Below are 15753 nucleotides of genomic sequence, written 5' to 3'. Positions count from 1 at the left end.
ACATCGTGTCCGAGTGATTTAGCAACTGGTTTTGATCTTACGATGAAATTACTAGGCGGTAAATCACAGCATCAACTGCAGAAGACAATATACGAGACAAACTCAGGTTGTCTTCTAAATTGTTTACGTAGATTAGAAACTGCAGAGGGCTTATGACGCTTTCTTGGCGAACGCCAAATAACACTTCTATTTTACTCGATGACTTTCTGTGTAATGCTATGTACTACGAACTTTCTAACAGGAAACCACAAATCCACAGATGAAACGATAGTCCACATGCACGCAATTTGATTAGAATTGTCTTTTAAGGAACGGCGTCAAAAGTCTTCTGGGAATTTAGAAATATGGTATCAATTTGAGATCCCTAAATCTTCCATTCACCTTCCGTAACACCGGTTTTACGTGATCGAACCATTTCATGTTGCTCCTTAGTGTTCCGCAATAACCATTTCTGTAATCCCAGCATTTTCTAGAGTTACTACTACAAGAAAATATGAAACTAAAATCAGATCTGTACATTGGGCACAAAATTGGAGGATGGATAAGCATAAAGAGAGAAAGATAGAGGTTTTTGAAAATGAAATTCTGAGGAAAATATTTGAACCAGTATGTGAGGGAGGAGGATGCTGAAGGAAAAAGAACAGGGGGATATATAATGAGCCAGGTGTTGTTGCAGAGGGCAAGACAAGGAGACTGAGAATGGCCAGCCATATTTATAGAGGAGACGAATAGTCAAGATTGAGGGGAATGTCAGAGAAGAAACCCAAAGGACGAAGATATTCAGGCAGATCGAATATAAAATGGAGAGACCTGGTGGCCAAGGATTGACAGATATTTGCAGCAAGGAAAAATATGCCAATAATAGGAAGAGCGTACCTGAAGAGGCCAAACATCGACTACTCTTTGTGGAGTCACTGGCGTAAGAGAGAGAGTCTTAGAATGACCCATGAGTACTCATGGCATTTGAGGTGTTCAAGACGTTCACCATTGCTCGTGTGGTGGGTTACGATAGGGTCATTTCTCTACATTACATGCGTTATCTTACACCTATCCACATTTAAAGAGTGCTGGCATTCACTACAGCAAACTGAAATTTCATCCAAATCATTCTGCATTCCTCGCTCATTGAGACAATAGTCCCACTTTGTTTAATGTTGGTTTACTATAAAGGATATGTAAACCGACTGCGTAATAGAGCTTGACGCCAAGAATTATTCCGAAAGGTCTCTGTGCGTACGAGATAAAAGCTCAGGAATTATTGTATGAGCTACTTTTACCGAAAAATGCAACAACATTTTAGAACTCACAATTTGAAGATTTTTACTCTTCTTCACATCGAGACACAAATTGGAACTAAAAAGGCGTGGGGCGAGACTACTCACCTATACAGATGCGGGGGCCCTCCCCGAACGGCAGGTAAACATAGGGGTGCCTCTTGGCTTTCTCTTCCTCCGAGAACCTCTCAGGGTCGAAGCGCTCGGGATCCGGGAAGTACTTGGGGTCGTGCTGGAGGCCCAGCACGGAAATGGCGACCGCCGTTCCTTTTTCCAGCACTAGATCGCTGCCAGGAATCCTGTACTCTTTGTTACACTCCCTGTTCAGGATGGGCAGGGGCGGGTACTTCCGCAGTGTCTCTAAAAAAATCACACAAACGCTGGTTTATGTATACATTAATCTACCAGACTAGCTTAAAACACGATCCTTTAGAATAGTGAAGAAACCAATCCATAGTTCGCAGAGGTTGTAACGTAACAGGGGATAATATGGAGCTCTTTCAAGTAGTTTGTAATTTAAATTTAAAGCACAGCAGCAGAAATATGTCAGGCTGGTGTACTCCAATCAAAACGTTTCATAGTAGAATTAAATTATAAAGATGTTTAGAACAACTGCAAAGTAAGTCGTTATTTTATTATGAAGACACTATTCAGTTTCGATCTTTGTAGTGCCAGACAATTATTTGTATGTTTCATATTTCGTGCAGAGATGTCATTAAATGATGGAAGAGGGGTGAAGCTGTGCCAAAATATGGAGTTATTCCTAATTATGTAATCTGGTAGCATGTCATAAATTAGTATTGATTTTAATTTTCCACGCTTAAGAATAAAACTATGTATTAAATGCAGAGTGAAAATAGTATAATGCAAAATAGACAGGAAAATACTTGTTTTGTGTTTTGATGAGTGTTGTAGTTCCGTTGTATAGTGTTTTGTTTTCTTTTTAATTGCTACAAATTATAAAATTGTGGTGATAAAGCTGTGTAAAATTATCTAATGTGTTTAGGTTTAAGTATTTAAACCTTATAAAAATTATAAACGAATTGTGGCTCTGTTTATGGATTATTTTGATTAATGTAGTGTCACGTGACCCGAACTGGGGATATGAGCGTGAAAAGGAGATCTTTGGTTGTTGTCCGTGTTGGTGGTAAGTTCGGAGCGGCAAAGTGCCGCGAGTGTAAGCTTGGACGCCAGTGTATGTGAAGGAACAATATGAAAGTGTGTAGGTACGCGACAATAAACCATGTGTAAGAATTGCAGCGATTGTTATTCATACAGATCGATTTATTTGTGAACTTAAAAAATGCATGGCCACAAAGTTAAGGGGTTTCTTTTTGAATAAATAAGTTTCAATCTGAACGTGTATAGTGTACCTCATTTTCGCAAGGTCGTGGTGTAGACAATTGTGTATTCAGTCCACTGCCGTTCAAGAGCTAGCGAATATATGACTCAATAGTAGGGCCGCAAATGCAACCGTTCACTACCAACCCCCTTTGCAGATGAGCCACGTGAAAAGTAGGCCGAGTACAGTTGCAAGGTGATAATGTTTGTAACTGCTTTTAATAAGTTTGACATTATTAATTTTAATATAACGACGGTGTGCAATTGTTATTATACCTAATTCACTTACTGTTGGATGTAATTTCATTATTTTTGTGAATAACTCCTTTGAACAATAATCCTGAAGACATGATAACTTGAAATCAACTGAAGAAGTATATACGAAATATTTACCAATATGTAACTAAATAAAATTTTTCAGCATTTGTACGAAAACGTGTTTTAACTACAGCACAAAAAATAATTTTGTAATTGTCTTTACAGACTAATTAAGTGCAAAAACAAATCTTAGTAGTGTTCGTATTGAGAATGTATGAATTGTCTTCAATAAGTAGTGCAACACATTTTTTTGTTGGTCAATTTCGGTTGAAAGAAGGCGGAATTTGCTGTGGGTCATCGTGTTGTATTCTCCCTTCAGTCTTTACAGTTTCATGAAGTTATGGTCAGTGGTGGCGCTATACGTCCGCCAGTTGGGGAACTCAAAGGTGTGTGCGCCCTGGGTTCCTTGCCGTCTAACGGAGGACCAAAAGAGCAACGAAAGTCCATCTGTGCGGAACTGCTTGCGCGTTTCGAGGCTGATCATGACAGTTTTTTGTCGAACATTATCACAGGCGATGAAATATGAGTTCATCACTTCGAACTGGAAGTAAAACGGAAATCCATGGAATGGCGCCAATCCACCTCTCCTCCGAGGAAAACGTTCAAAGCCACACCCTTATCCTATAAAGTCATGGCGACGGTTTTCTGTGGCTCTGAAAGGGTTATTCTATTTGATGTCCTTCGTCTTGGTGCAACGATCATCCCGGACGTGTGTTGCATTACCTCAAAAATCGAAGAAACGACATTAGCTTGTTCGCCGCCAAGAAAATGCAAACGGACTTGTTCTCCTCCATGACAACGAAAGGACTCTCAGAAGTCAGCGCACCCGAGAGGAGCTCACAAAACTTCATTGGGTTGTTTTTCCTCATCCACCCTTCAGCCCTGATCTCGCACCTTCTGACTTCCATCCGGTGGCCCGAAGAAGGACGCACTCCACGGGAAGCAGTTGGTGGATGATGGGGCGGTTATTGATACAGCCAGACGTTGGCTCCGACGTTGAGCAGCAGAGTGATACCATGCGGGCATACACGTAAGGTGGCGTAAGGCCGTCCCATTGAAGGGAGATGGAAAAATAGGTTTTTGTAGTCAAAAGAGTGGGAAATAATATAGTGTATTGGAATCCTGAATAAAACCAAACCGCCTTAAAAAAATAAAATAAAAAAAAACGGTGTGTTGCATATTACTGATTGAATGAATGCCCCTCGTATTTGTTCCAAAATGCTGTTAAACTATGTTAAACATATTACTACGTTTCGTAAAACTTATCTTTGCACTTGGATTTTTGTAGACGTGTAAATTATTGTTTTAATTATGAACAAATTCCAATAATACTTTGAAATATTGTAATTGTTTTAACTCATTCATAGGCCAGCGGCGGAGCCTGCCAAGTGAGTTGTTTGAGAGTTCTGGAAAGTTATAGACTGTTTATGCACTCATCTCATTTCAAAATCCCTTTTGATCCTAGTAAATGTGAAGTGTTGTTATAATCTCGTGCTCTTCGAAGTAATAAACGGAAAACATGGCGCAGAAAGTTGTCTGATTATTATTTTATACATAAAAACCCAGGAAATATTTACGTTACTACCCCACAGATAAGAATATTTTCAAAATTTATTTCATTGTACGTTACAATTCGCTGTTATTGTCCCTCAGCATTGTTCATTGGTATTTTGTTCCAATTGAATCAGTTAGGTTTTTAAACCAAATTTATGTAACTGATTAGGATTACTCGGAATTATCGGATGATTGCGTTACAACTGCAAAATAAAGAAAAGGAAAGTAACTGTTTAAACAACAGATCATTAGAAACGGAACACGATTTCGTAAACAATGAAGGTGAGGGAAAAATGTCGGCCATGGCAGAATGACACCCAAAATAATTTATTTGGACGAAAGTGTAGCAAATTTAGTTAATTTGAAGCGTGATATTATGTATTACGATAAGTTAACGTTGTTGTTGTTGTGCTCTTCAGTCCAGAGACTGGTTTGATGCAGCTCTCCATGTTACTCTATCCTGTGCAAGCTTCTTCATCTCCCAGTACGTACTGCAGCCTACATCCTTCTGAATATGTTTAGTGTATTCATCTCTCGGTCTCCCTCTACGATTTTTACCCTCCACGCTGCCCTCCAATACTAAATTGGTGATCCCTTGATGCCTCAGAACATGTCCTACCAACCAATCCCTTCTTCTAGTCAAGTTGTGCCACAAACTCCTCTTCTCCCCAATCCCATTCAGTACCTCCTCATTAGTTATGTGATCTACCCATCTAATCTTCAGCATTCTTCTGTAGCACCACATTTCGAAAGCTTCTATTCTCTTCTTTTCTAAACTATTTATCGTTCTATGTTTCACTTCGATACATGGCTACACTCCATACAAATATTTTCAGAAACGACTTCCTGACACTTAAATCTATACTCGATGTTAACAAATTTCTCTTCTTCAGAATCGCTTTCCCTGCCGTTGCCAGTCTACATTTGATATCCTCTCTACTTCGACCATCATCAGTTATTTTGCTCGCCAAATAGCAAAACTCATTTACTACTTTAAGTGTCTCATTTCCTAATCTAATTCCCTCTGCATTACACGATTTAATTCGACTACATTCCATTATCCTCGTTTTGCTTTTGTTGATTTTCGTCTTCTATTCTCCTTTCAAGACACTGTCCATTCCGTTCAGTAGTGGATTCGAATTCGAGAGGACGACTGTTCAAATTCCTGTCCGGACATTCAGATTCATATTTTTTGTGGCTACCCAGAATCGCTTAAGGCAAAGGACGGAATGTCTCGTTTTAGAAGAAGGCAGCCGATATCGCACTCATAATTTTCCATCCCGATCTTGCATATCGTCTCTAATGATCTCTTCGTCAAACTGACGCTATATCCAATCTTATTTCTTATTTTTCAAAGGAAATACCTAATAAGGCCAATAACCAGCGAACGCCAGCTACCATGACCAACACACGAATCATCTCCACGACGTCAACAACAAATCGCTGCTGTCAACGACGTTCGCTTCGTAATCGTTCTTTTATAACTGTCTTGTCATACTAACTAAAGCATTTAGTGAGTGTCTTGGCTAGGGGCAGAAACAAATGATGTACAGGTCTGGGTTCGTAGTGAATGTTAAACTGACTTACCGCACACCACTTTATCAAGGTAGGACATTTTTGAAATGGAGTCGTAGGTGATGTCCGTTCCATATTCTTTGAACACCGAGTCTATCTCCTCCTGCAGCTTGGTCTGCAACGAAGGATTGAGAGCCAGTTCGTGCAAGGCGAAGCTCATTGTCGTCGAAGAGGTTTCAAAGCCGCCTACGAAGAAAACGAATGCCTGGGCAGCCAGCTCGTTGAGTGTCAGCTCTGCGAAAAAGTAAATACGGTTAAGAAAACAACGTAAAGCTACGTCTGTATCTATACTTAATACTCCATCTTACGGTTTGTGGCGGCGGATGCCTGTCTTACCACTATCATGTTCCCTTCTCTGATCCACTTGTGAACGACCCGTGAGAATAACGAGTGTGTAAAAACTATTTTCTCTGATCTTTTGTCCTGATATTTAGAGGGACATACATGAGTGGAAGTAACATATTGCCTGCCAGTTTTTCGAAATACGCTCTGGAAGTCTTCTCTCTGTGATACAAAACGCCTCTCTAGTGGCCGCTGCCAATGGAGTTTGCTGCGCACCTCCGTAACATTAAACAGCTCCGTGACGAAATGCGCCGCTCTTCTTTGGATCTTCTCTGTCTCTTCTGTTAATCCTTCTTACAAGGGAACATTCCCAAGTGTCAAGAAATGATCCTGATGAAACATGTCGGGTGTGCAGGAGGTGGAAAATAACCCAAAACGTATTTTTTTTTGTTCGTGCCCAAATTCACTTTTAGCACAGTTTAACATATTAGGTTTGGAAGAGATATTTTCGAAACTATGATAAATAAAAAATGTTTCCCATATGAAATTTAATATGTAATTAACGTTCTTGAAAACTGTGTAATCGAATTTTATACTAATTAGAATTTTTTTGCAAAGTACTCTCCCTCCACCATTAATTATTTTTGAAACATTAAAACTTCTGTACCAACACAAATTGAAGAAAATTTCAAGCTTGATACATCGATGTGTAACCAAGCTGCTTCTGACTTTTGTAAAATACGCTGTACACAATGTTGTGTCAAGGTATATTCAACATACTTCATTGAAATATCAAAGTATTCATTATTAGTCCAGTTATTTATTTTACTTATATTTGTTTTATGTTTCGTGTTGTTATTTTACATTTTACATTCTTTTTCTTGTATTTGTTTTTTTAAGTTACCGTTGCTCTTTAGTGTATTTTGTTAAGTGAAAATAATAAGTAACTCAATATTATGACACAAAATCATTTCAGTAGCGATATCTGTAAATAAACGCTTAAAACGTAACGTTTTCTTACGCCATGCACATAAAATTAACAAAATTTCTTCATATAATATACACGAAAGAGAACACAATATAAAACGGAATTCAGAAGGATTTCAAACTGTCGTAGGTGATCCTTTAAGTATTCTGATTTGTATCAGGCATATTTCATTAAATTGGTAAGCCGTGGCGGAAAGAACTGATTATGTGCTAGTGACTACAGCTTAATTATATTGTTTCTCAAGTGGCGATTCACATCAAAATCATTCAACAGAACTAGATCTGAAAATCTTTTCACTAGGTTCTCGCAACATCGAAATCCGTATACTTACCGCGTCTGCACCTGAGCCGCCGTGTCCTTTGGGATCACAAGGTGAATAAGTTTCTTCTCCTCTGGTATAATAGTCAAAATGGTTTCTTAGTATACCTTTTGATAGTTTTAAAAGAAAGTAATGGTCAGTTTTAACCGAGAGTTCGAGAATCTCTTTTCTTTTTGTCCCAGATGTCCTTGTGACAGCATGGAAATATGGCAAGCAATCCTCTGACCAGGTCAAAAGATATTTAAAACAGCTTTTCTTTCCCAGCGAGGGAGAAGAATCTGTATTATTGTTAGATTTTTAGGGCTGTCAGTGTGAAAGAACCGTACAGAGAATCGTACCTGAGGACAAGGAACTTGTTCCTCTGGTGGTCCCAAAGGACAGGACGGCACAGGTGCAGACCTTGTACATATACGGCTTTCGACGTTGGGAAAACCTTCTGAGAATATTTTCAGGTCTAGCTGCAGTCACTAGCACATAATCAGTTCTTTTCGCAACGGCTTAGCAATGTACAGAAGTATGTCTGATACGAATCAGGATATTTTGCGGATCACCTGCGACAACTTGAAATCCTGCTGAATTTTGTTTTATATTGTGTTCTCTGTCGTGTATATAAGTGAAGAAATTTTGTTAATAAACTGATAGACTAATGATGAATGTTTAGGAATTTTAATGTGGTTTGTTGAAAATACTCTGACAGCACACCGTGTACAGCGTATTTTCCGTAAATGGTGATTCAGGAACCAGCTTTATTACACACGAATGTCTGTAGATTGAAACCTTCTTTAATTTGTATTGTAACAAAAATTTTCATTTTTCAAAATTAATTAATGGTGGTGAGGTATTTTGCAAAATTCTAAATTATTACAAAATTGGATTACAAGTTCTTCAAGAACGTTATTTACATATAAACTACTACATAAGAAACATTTTTTTATATCTCCGTTTCGAAGATATTCTCTCCAAACCTGATATGTCAAATTACCTTTCGGGGGGCGTTTACCCCTTAAAAGTGAAACTGGTCTCAAAAAAAAAAAAAATACGTATTGGATTATTTTGCCCCTTCCTCACACCTGCCAAGTTTCATCAAGAGTGTTTTTTGACCCTTGGAAACGTTCCCTTGTTAGTGAGTGTCCCAGACTGATAAACAAAACACAGTAACCTGTTGAATAAACGTTTTGTAATCCACTTGTTTGGCGGATGAGCCAAATTTGCTTATGATCCACCTCATAAATCTCAGCCTGGAATCTGCTTCTCCTGTAGTTAGTTTTATTTGGTCATTCGACTGTAGGTCGTCCTTGACGGTTATTCCTAGGTATTTTACGGTTGTTACTATTTTTAGTGAGTCTTCACAGACAGTGTACTCGAGCAGTAATGGATGACATCGTCTAGAAAACAACAAATAATATTTACATACAGCACAGCCCAGTGAATCCTCGTGTGTGGCCAAAATAGGAACAATAATTTATTTCGGTGTGAGAGAGATGTGGTTATTTGGGTACTCGGAGCAAACAGAGCAAAGCATTCGATCAAAAGACTGGTTTTACGCCGCAGTAGTTTTCTGGGTGCGGCACTACTGGTGATGTTATGCAGTTACTATGCAGTTGCTTTCCTCAGTCTCTGAAATGCCGTCATTCAGAAAGAATTTCATTTCTAGTTTGTTCATTACGTCCTAATCGACTAAACGAGGACTCCCTAGTACTCGATCGGCTGAACCCGAGGGAACTTAGTCGACTTCGAGCCACGAAAGTTTTGTGTCCGGCCGCTGCCAGTATTGCAGAGGCGTACAAATTCCGCTTTTAACCTACCAATGCTTGCCGGTTAGTCAAGCAGGCAAGCTGCCACACATTATCACAAAGAACGGGCAGTCTGCTTTACTCACACCTAAGCCAAGCTATATCCAACCCATACAGGCTAAAGGAAACATGCCTATCCATCTTCCCGCTGTGCAGCAGTTTATTCTCTACGCTGTCAGTATAATGCTATAAGTGGGGTTTCGAACTTGATGGAAAGTCTTTTTTTACCCGAGTATGATAAGATGGGGCCCAATGAAACATATATTCATTTTGTGTCATTATCGGCCATGAAATGATGAATTTTATTTGTCCTTTTTTTAGTTTTCGGCGTATTTCGGGCTTATTTATTTATTTTGATGTGAAAGGTTTTCTCTGCAACTTCAGCCTCTTTCTGCCCGTACTCGCTATTCTCAATTCGAGCCGTCATCAGGTCACCTCTAATGCATGTTATCTGTAGCAAGCAGAACCGTCTCTGAGAGCCGACATTCTTTTGCACCTAAGAACCTGAAGATCTCTGTTACACTGCAAGTCTAGTTTCTGTAATCTTAGTGTGTTTCAGCCAAAACATGAGATCAGTTATACCAATTGCAATTGATTTATCCAGAATGTCTATTGCGGGTTCACTGAAGAACACTTCATTCTAAATCCTCCAAATGCATTTTAGCAAACGTGAAGTTCGTTTTTCATGTTACGTTACTCTAAAAACTGCATATCTGGAAGAAGAAATGTCTCTTTCATACTAAGATTTCTTTGCACTACGATGCATACCACCAGGATATTGTTTTTAGTATCCACTGAGCCATTTTTTTCCTATTTCAGTCAATGTTGACCCTAAATTTATAAAGCCTATATACTGCTAAATGACCTAAAGTCCTTAGGATTCATTTCCACAAACTTGTCAGCCATTATCTCTTTGTCGTCTTTCAAAATATTTATGGAGTGAGAAAACTGCTCGTCAAATTTACAAATATGTCTTGATATACTCGAGGTTCTCGAATGAGTGTTCAGTAACTTTTTGCACAATTTGCTTTTCGACATTCCTATCGATTTATTTGAAGATGCGACATAAACTTTTCCGCTGCTGGACTTGGGATCTGTTTCGAGACTGGTATATATTCCCTGATCCTTTATTTCTCATCAGTCTTCTTTAAGTTAGGATTGTGCATTTTGCTGCTCCCACTGTCATGATAAATAAGCTGCAGTGAAACTGCCTACGGAAACATATACAGTAACGTTAGTATTCGGAGACTGACATTTTTCCTTTATAACATCATAACATTATGCTCAACAAAACAAAAATAAAAAATAATCAAGTGTTGTATTAAGATCGATGTCCAGTACATAATAGTACGAAATTTGTAAACAACTTTTAACAGCTGTTAAATAATACGATTTAAATAAGGACACTATGGATTTTCACGTTACTTTAATGTTCGGATAGTTGGCAGCATAGCACTTGTTCTGATCGTTCACGCCAAGTTACACACTCTGGGTTAGAAACAGTGTTTGTCTATAAGCACGGTCGACTGCCCAGACGGTACAATGGCACGCAAAACTGATAACCAGTTTTGGAATACAAGCTGTGATTTTTCATAACGCCAAAGGCATAAGAACACTGTCGCAGATACCGTCAAACGATTAAAAAACGAGGACTGTATAATCTCTACACCTCAGAAGGGCCAACCAATGATGTTGGAGTCACGTGACAAGAGGAACTAATACGCAAAATAAAGGATTCTACACCCGGTGGACACAAATTAGCATGTCGGCTTCAAAACGAGACTGGAAAGAACGTATATCCACAAGCCATTCGCAGAGCATTGAAATGTAGTGGTTACAATGGAAGAGCGGCTAGGAAGAAGCAGTATGTGAATGAACAGAATCGAAAGAAGAGATTGTACTTTGCTAAAGAGTTTATTACGAATGAAGAAACATGGCGGAACGACGTCACAATTACCGACGAAAGTAAGTTTAGGATTTTTAGGTTGAAAGGACGAAGAATGGTGGGGCGAAAGAAGAACAAATGCTACCCTAAGGCATGGAGCTGGTAGTGTTCTTGAATGGGGCTGTATATCAACATTTGGACCTGGCTAATTACTGTTCATCGACAGTATAATGGACAAATATGTCTATCGGAAAATATTAGAGAATAATACACGCGAAAGTGTTAAAAAAGTGTGAATATCAGATCAGTCCTAGCTCTATCAGGAAAATGACCCGAAGCACAAGCCTCGCGCTGTGCTGGAATATTTGTTGCACAGTTGCCCGATAATCTTGCATCCATCACCTCTACCACTGGACCTCAACGCTGTAGAGGATGCGTGAGGAGAAGTAGAACAACTTGTTTGAAAACACTAATATCTTCCAAAAAAACTTTGAAGTGTCGATTAAAAGAAGAATGGGATGGTTTATGAACTGACTATTTAAAAAGGATCATTATCTGCGTGTCACTGATTTTGAAAGAAGTGATACAACAGTGTCGTTACCCGACAACGTATTGAAACATATATTTTGAGAACAATTGTCGTGAAATAATTAGTTCTGAACGGTGCCCGAATATTAAAGTGACTTGAAAACAGGACCTAGCTTTATTTAAATTGTATTATTAAACAACTTTTGTAAGTTATGTTACTAAATGTTGTGCTATTATTTACGAGACATGTAACTTAATATAATACTTGGTTATGTCGTTAGTTTGTTTTGCTAAGAATAAAGTTGTGATGCTACAGAGTAAAAATCTGATAGTGCCCGAATATTAACCTTACTGTTCCTGCCTAGCCACGTTGGACTGAAAGTGCAAGCTGCTGTCAGATGCTGCAGACTGTAAGGGTCCCTTGAAGAACTGCTTCTGTATTCTACAGAAGGACATGCGCAATGAGACGAACAACAGAAATGACACTTTGGTTCACAGACAATTATCACGCGTATGTCACCGCCATTTTTGATGGCCCCCTGGATATTACAAAAAGCAGGACATGGTCCTTAATGTCGTGTATGATCACCACGGACAGCAAAGCATTCTCTGCAACCCGAACGCAACAGGACTCAGGTAACTGTATCAGGCACTGAGGACATGCGGGTCGAAATGACCCCCCCGAACCCCAAAGCCCAGTAGCCTCCTCTTCCTTTTCGTTAAGCGTATGCGACCCCAAAATCTTAAACGCCAAGATACACCTAACTCACACTAAGAAATAAATCTCCAGAAAAGCTATTTTTGTTTTTAGTACTGATGCCATGAACTGAGCAGTTGATTAGGAAAACAGATATACAAGGTGTCTGTTTTAACTTGATACAACTAAATATCTGCCGGCCGCTGTGGCCGAGCGGTTCTAGGCTCTTCAGTCCGGAACCGCGCTGATACTACGGTCGCAGGTTCGAATCATGCCTCGGGCATGGATGTGTGTGATCTCCATAGGTTAGTTAGGCTTAAGTAGTTCTACGTTTAGGGGACTGATGACCTCAGATGTTAAGTCCCATAGTGCTTAGAGCCATTTGAACCATTTTTGAACTAAATATATGGAAAACGACGCATCGTACGAAAACAGTGATGTAGGTGAAAAGTTAATATTAGTAAAAGGGACATCTGCCTGTGCCACACTGGCCACCTCCTAACCACTGGGGTCAACTTTGTGTTTTCAAGTGGGAACCTCCCATTTTGACTGGATAATAGGATTCTACCCCAAAAAAATACGTACTGTTTACTCAAACCATTGTTTCCCATTCGTGATAGATGGCGCTGTAATCGAGAGATATCAAGTATGTCTGTTTTTGCAATTAAGAACCAACTCATTTGATTCTACATTTATTTACGACGAAAATATAAACCTTTGTGTTCTAGCGGTTGACATTGATGTTCAAACGTTACCTGAGTGTTGCAAATGTAAGAGTACAGTACAGTAATATGAGTAGACGTTCACGTTTGTGGTAGACAAGCTACTTGTATGGTAACGTCGTTTTCTGTTCCCCAAGGAGCTGAATGTGATGAATCCCCAGACCGTTGGAATGCTTGTTTTCAGTGCCCGCTCTCGAACCCCGCTATCAGCGTGACTGATTTCGGTTTGCCGCTGCAACTGTCGCGCTGGCTACTACGCTATTACCATCGAAATACAAACGACAACCGTTGCAGTAAGATAAAATGTTAACGAAGTGACTGTGACGGGTGCACCTGCCACGGATACTCACCGAATTCGAGAGCACCGCAGTGGCGAGAGCCAAGAGGACTAACCCAAATCAGGTTCCCCAACGGTCAGGGCAGGGTGACTCACCAATATCAAGCATCCCGATGGTAGCGGAAAACTATTACATCCACGTCTCTGTTCCTGGATCACGTTAAACGTAGTGCATTGTACAATCAAATTTGCAACGCTAAGGTAAATGTGGATCGTGAATATTAACCGTTAGAACAGAAAGGTTTACATTCACATCGAAAATAAAATGTGGAATCAAATCCTTGATTGCAAAAACTGGCGCACTTGATATTTGTCGATTGTAGCGTAATCTACCACGAACAGAAATCAGTGGTTTTATGAAACTGTACGTATTTTTTGGCATAGAACCTGAATGTGGAGTAAAAACGGGAGAGTCCCATTTGGAAACACGAAGCTGTCTCCGCTCACACAGGAGGGACTTTTATGAGGTGGCCAGTTGTTGCAGAGACAGATGTATCCCTTATTAATAATGACTTTTGACCTAGAACATTTTCTTCGTACGACGCGTCGTTTACTAGATATTTAGTTGCATCAAGTAACAGCAAACAGCATGTGTATTTAACGACAAATTTTATTAAGAAATAAATATTTTGGGAAGCACTGGTTAGTATCATCAGTTCCTTAAACAGGCCTTTGCAGGACGCTCTTGAATCATCACCACAGATAATTCGTATTACACGTTTCTACAGACGGAAAACTTTAGCTTGGCTTAATGAGTTACCCCAAAAAGATGATCCTCCTTGATGTTATGGAATGGAAGTAATCTTTTTTTAGTATTTTATCCTCTTCAGCAACTGTATTCGTATATAATGAAATAATAAGCAACGAGTTGCATAAATGAAATTTAATTTCCTTAGCGGTTTCGGGCACTTAGTGCCCTTTTTCAGAAGGTTATGCCTATCGCATTATTTGTGAGTATCATTAATGAAGTGGATACAGCAAAATTCAATAGTCGTGTAGTTCACAGTGCCTGCATAAAACTAGTTTAGTATCGGAGATATACGGTTTGATCCCTTTTGCTGCAATTCCTGCACAACGTAATATTCTAATTTGCTTAAGAGGGCTCTGACACATCACAAAATACGCGAGTAGACTGTAATATCATGTCTAACTAATTAAGTTCATTCTTACTATGACTAAATAGTCCTCTCAGTACCGGAATCCTTTAGAAATCCGAACAGTAACGTCGACGACATACAAGGGGCTATCAACAAATCGCCGTTCTAAGGTTGAACAGTCCAGAATCGGTATGCCAGTCAGGCAAAATCACCATGAGCGTTGAGGAAATCATCCCATCGCACCAGGCTGAAGATATCCGTTTGGTAATGGAAATGAGTGTTTGGCGTCATTGGCCGGGAGGCCCCTTGCGGGGCAGGTCGGGCCGCCTTTGTGCAGGTCTTATTACGTTCGACGCCACATTGGGCGACCTGCGCGCTGGGTAGGGTTGAAATGATGATGAAGACAGCACAACATCCAGTCCCTGAGCGGAGAAAATCCCCGACCCAGCCGGTAATCGAACCGGGCCCGTAGGACGGCAATCCTTCACGCTGACCACTCAGCTATCGGGGCGGGCACCTGTTAGATGGAACACTGTGTCCTGCTGCGTTAAGAAGTCCCTAAATGTCTACTGCAAATTCTCGTCCGACACGAATCGTCGATCCTTCACGGTCTTTTGTAATGTAGTAGAGGCATAATAATTGCGTGTGGAGAGGTCGGACTACAGGGCGGGTGCTAGGGTACCTCCCACTTCAGGTGGCGTAATTCTGCATTACGACATTTGCTAAATGGTGACGTGAGATATCATGAAATTGTGGCACCAGTCCACTACCGTGCTTTTCGACAGACTTACTGCCCATATACATTATCCGTTCTCCGTTGGATGTCTATCGGTGTTTGTCCTTCGGCAGCCACGAAAGGAATGGCAGCAAGTTGGTCCTGTTAGGACGCATTTGATAATAACGTCGCCATAACTCACGTTTTCGCAGTCACCCCAAACATATCGGAAAGACGAAAATGTCACATTAATGTCTTCCCTACATGTCGGTGCTTATATACCCGCATCGGAGTCGCGCCACGTTGCATACACGCTGCAGTTGTCACC

The 15753-nt window shown here is 40.0% G+C and overlaps 1 protein-coding gene across 1 annotated transcript in view; it reads right to left on the bottom strand.

Annotated features, from left to right (window-relative positions):
- The window catches only part of LOC126484973 (cytochrome P450 6k1-like), a 74722-nt gene that overhangs the window by 17016 nt on the left and 41953 nt on the right, over positions 1-15753 (bottom strand). Inside the window, exons 5-6 of the mRNA XM_050108577.1 lie at positions 6075-6304; positions 1383-1634 (exon numbers count right to left, since the gene is read on the bottom strand). Of these exons, the coding sequence (XP_049964534.1) occupies positions 1383-1634; positions 6075-6304 (482 nt within the window). The remainder of the gene's footprint in view (positions 1-1382; positions 1635-6074; positions 6305-15753) is intronic.

This window comes from Schistocerca serialis, chromosome 6 (genome assembly GCF_023864345.2).
Source record: "Schistocerca serialis cubense isolate TAMUIC-IGC-003099 chromosome 6, iqSchSeri2.2, whole genome shotgun sequence".
Taxonomy (NCBI): domain Eukaryota; kingdom Metazoa; phylum Arthropoda; class Insecta; order Orthoptera; family Acrididae; genus Schistocerca; species Schistocerca serialis.
This window is presented reverse-complemented; position numbering and strand designations above follow the sequence as displayed.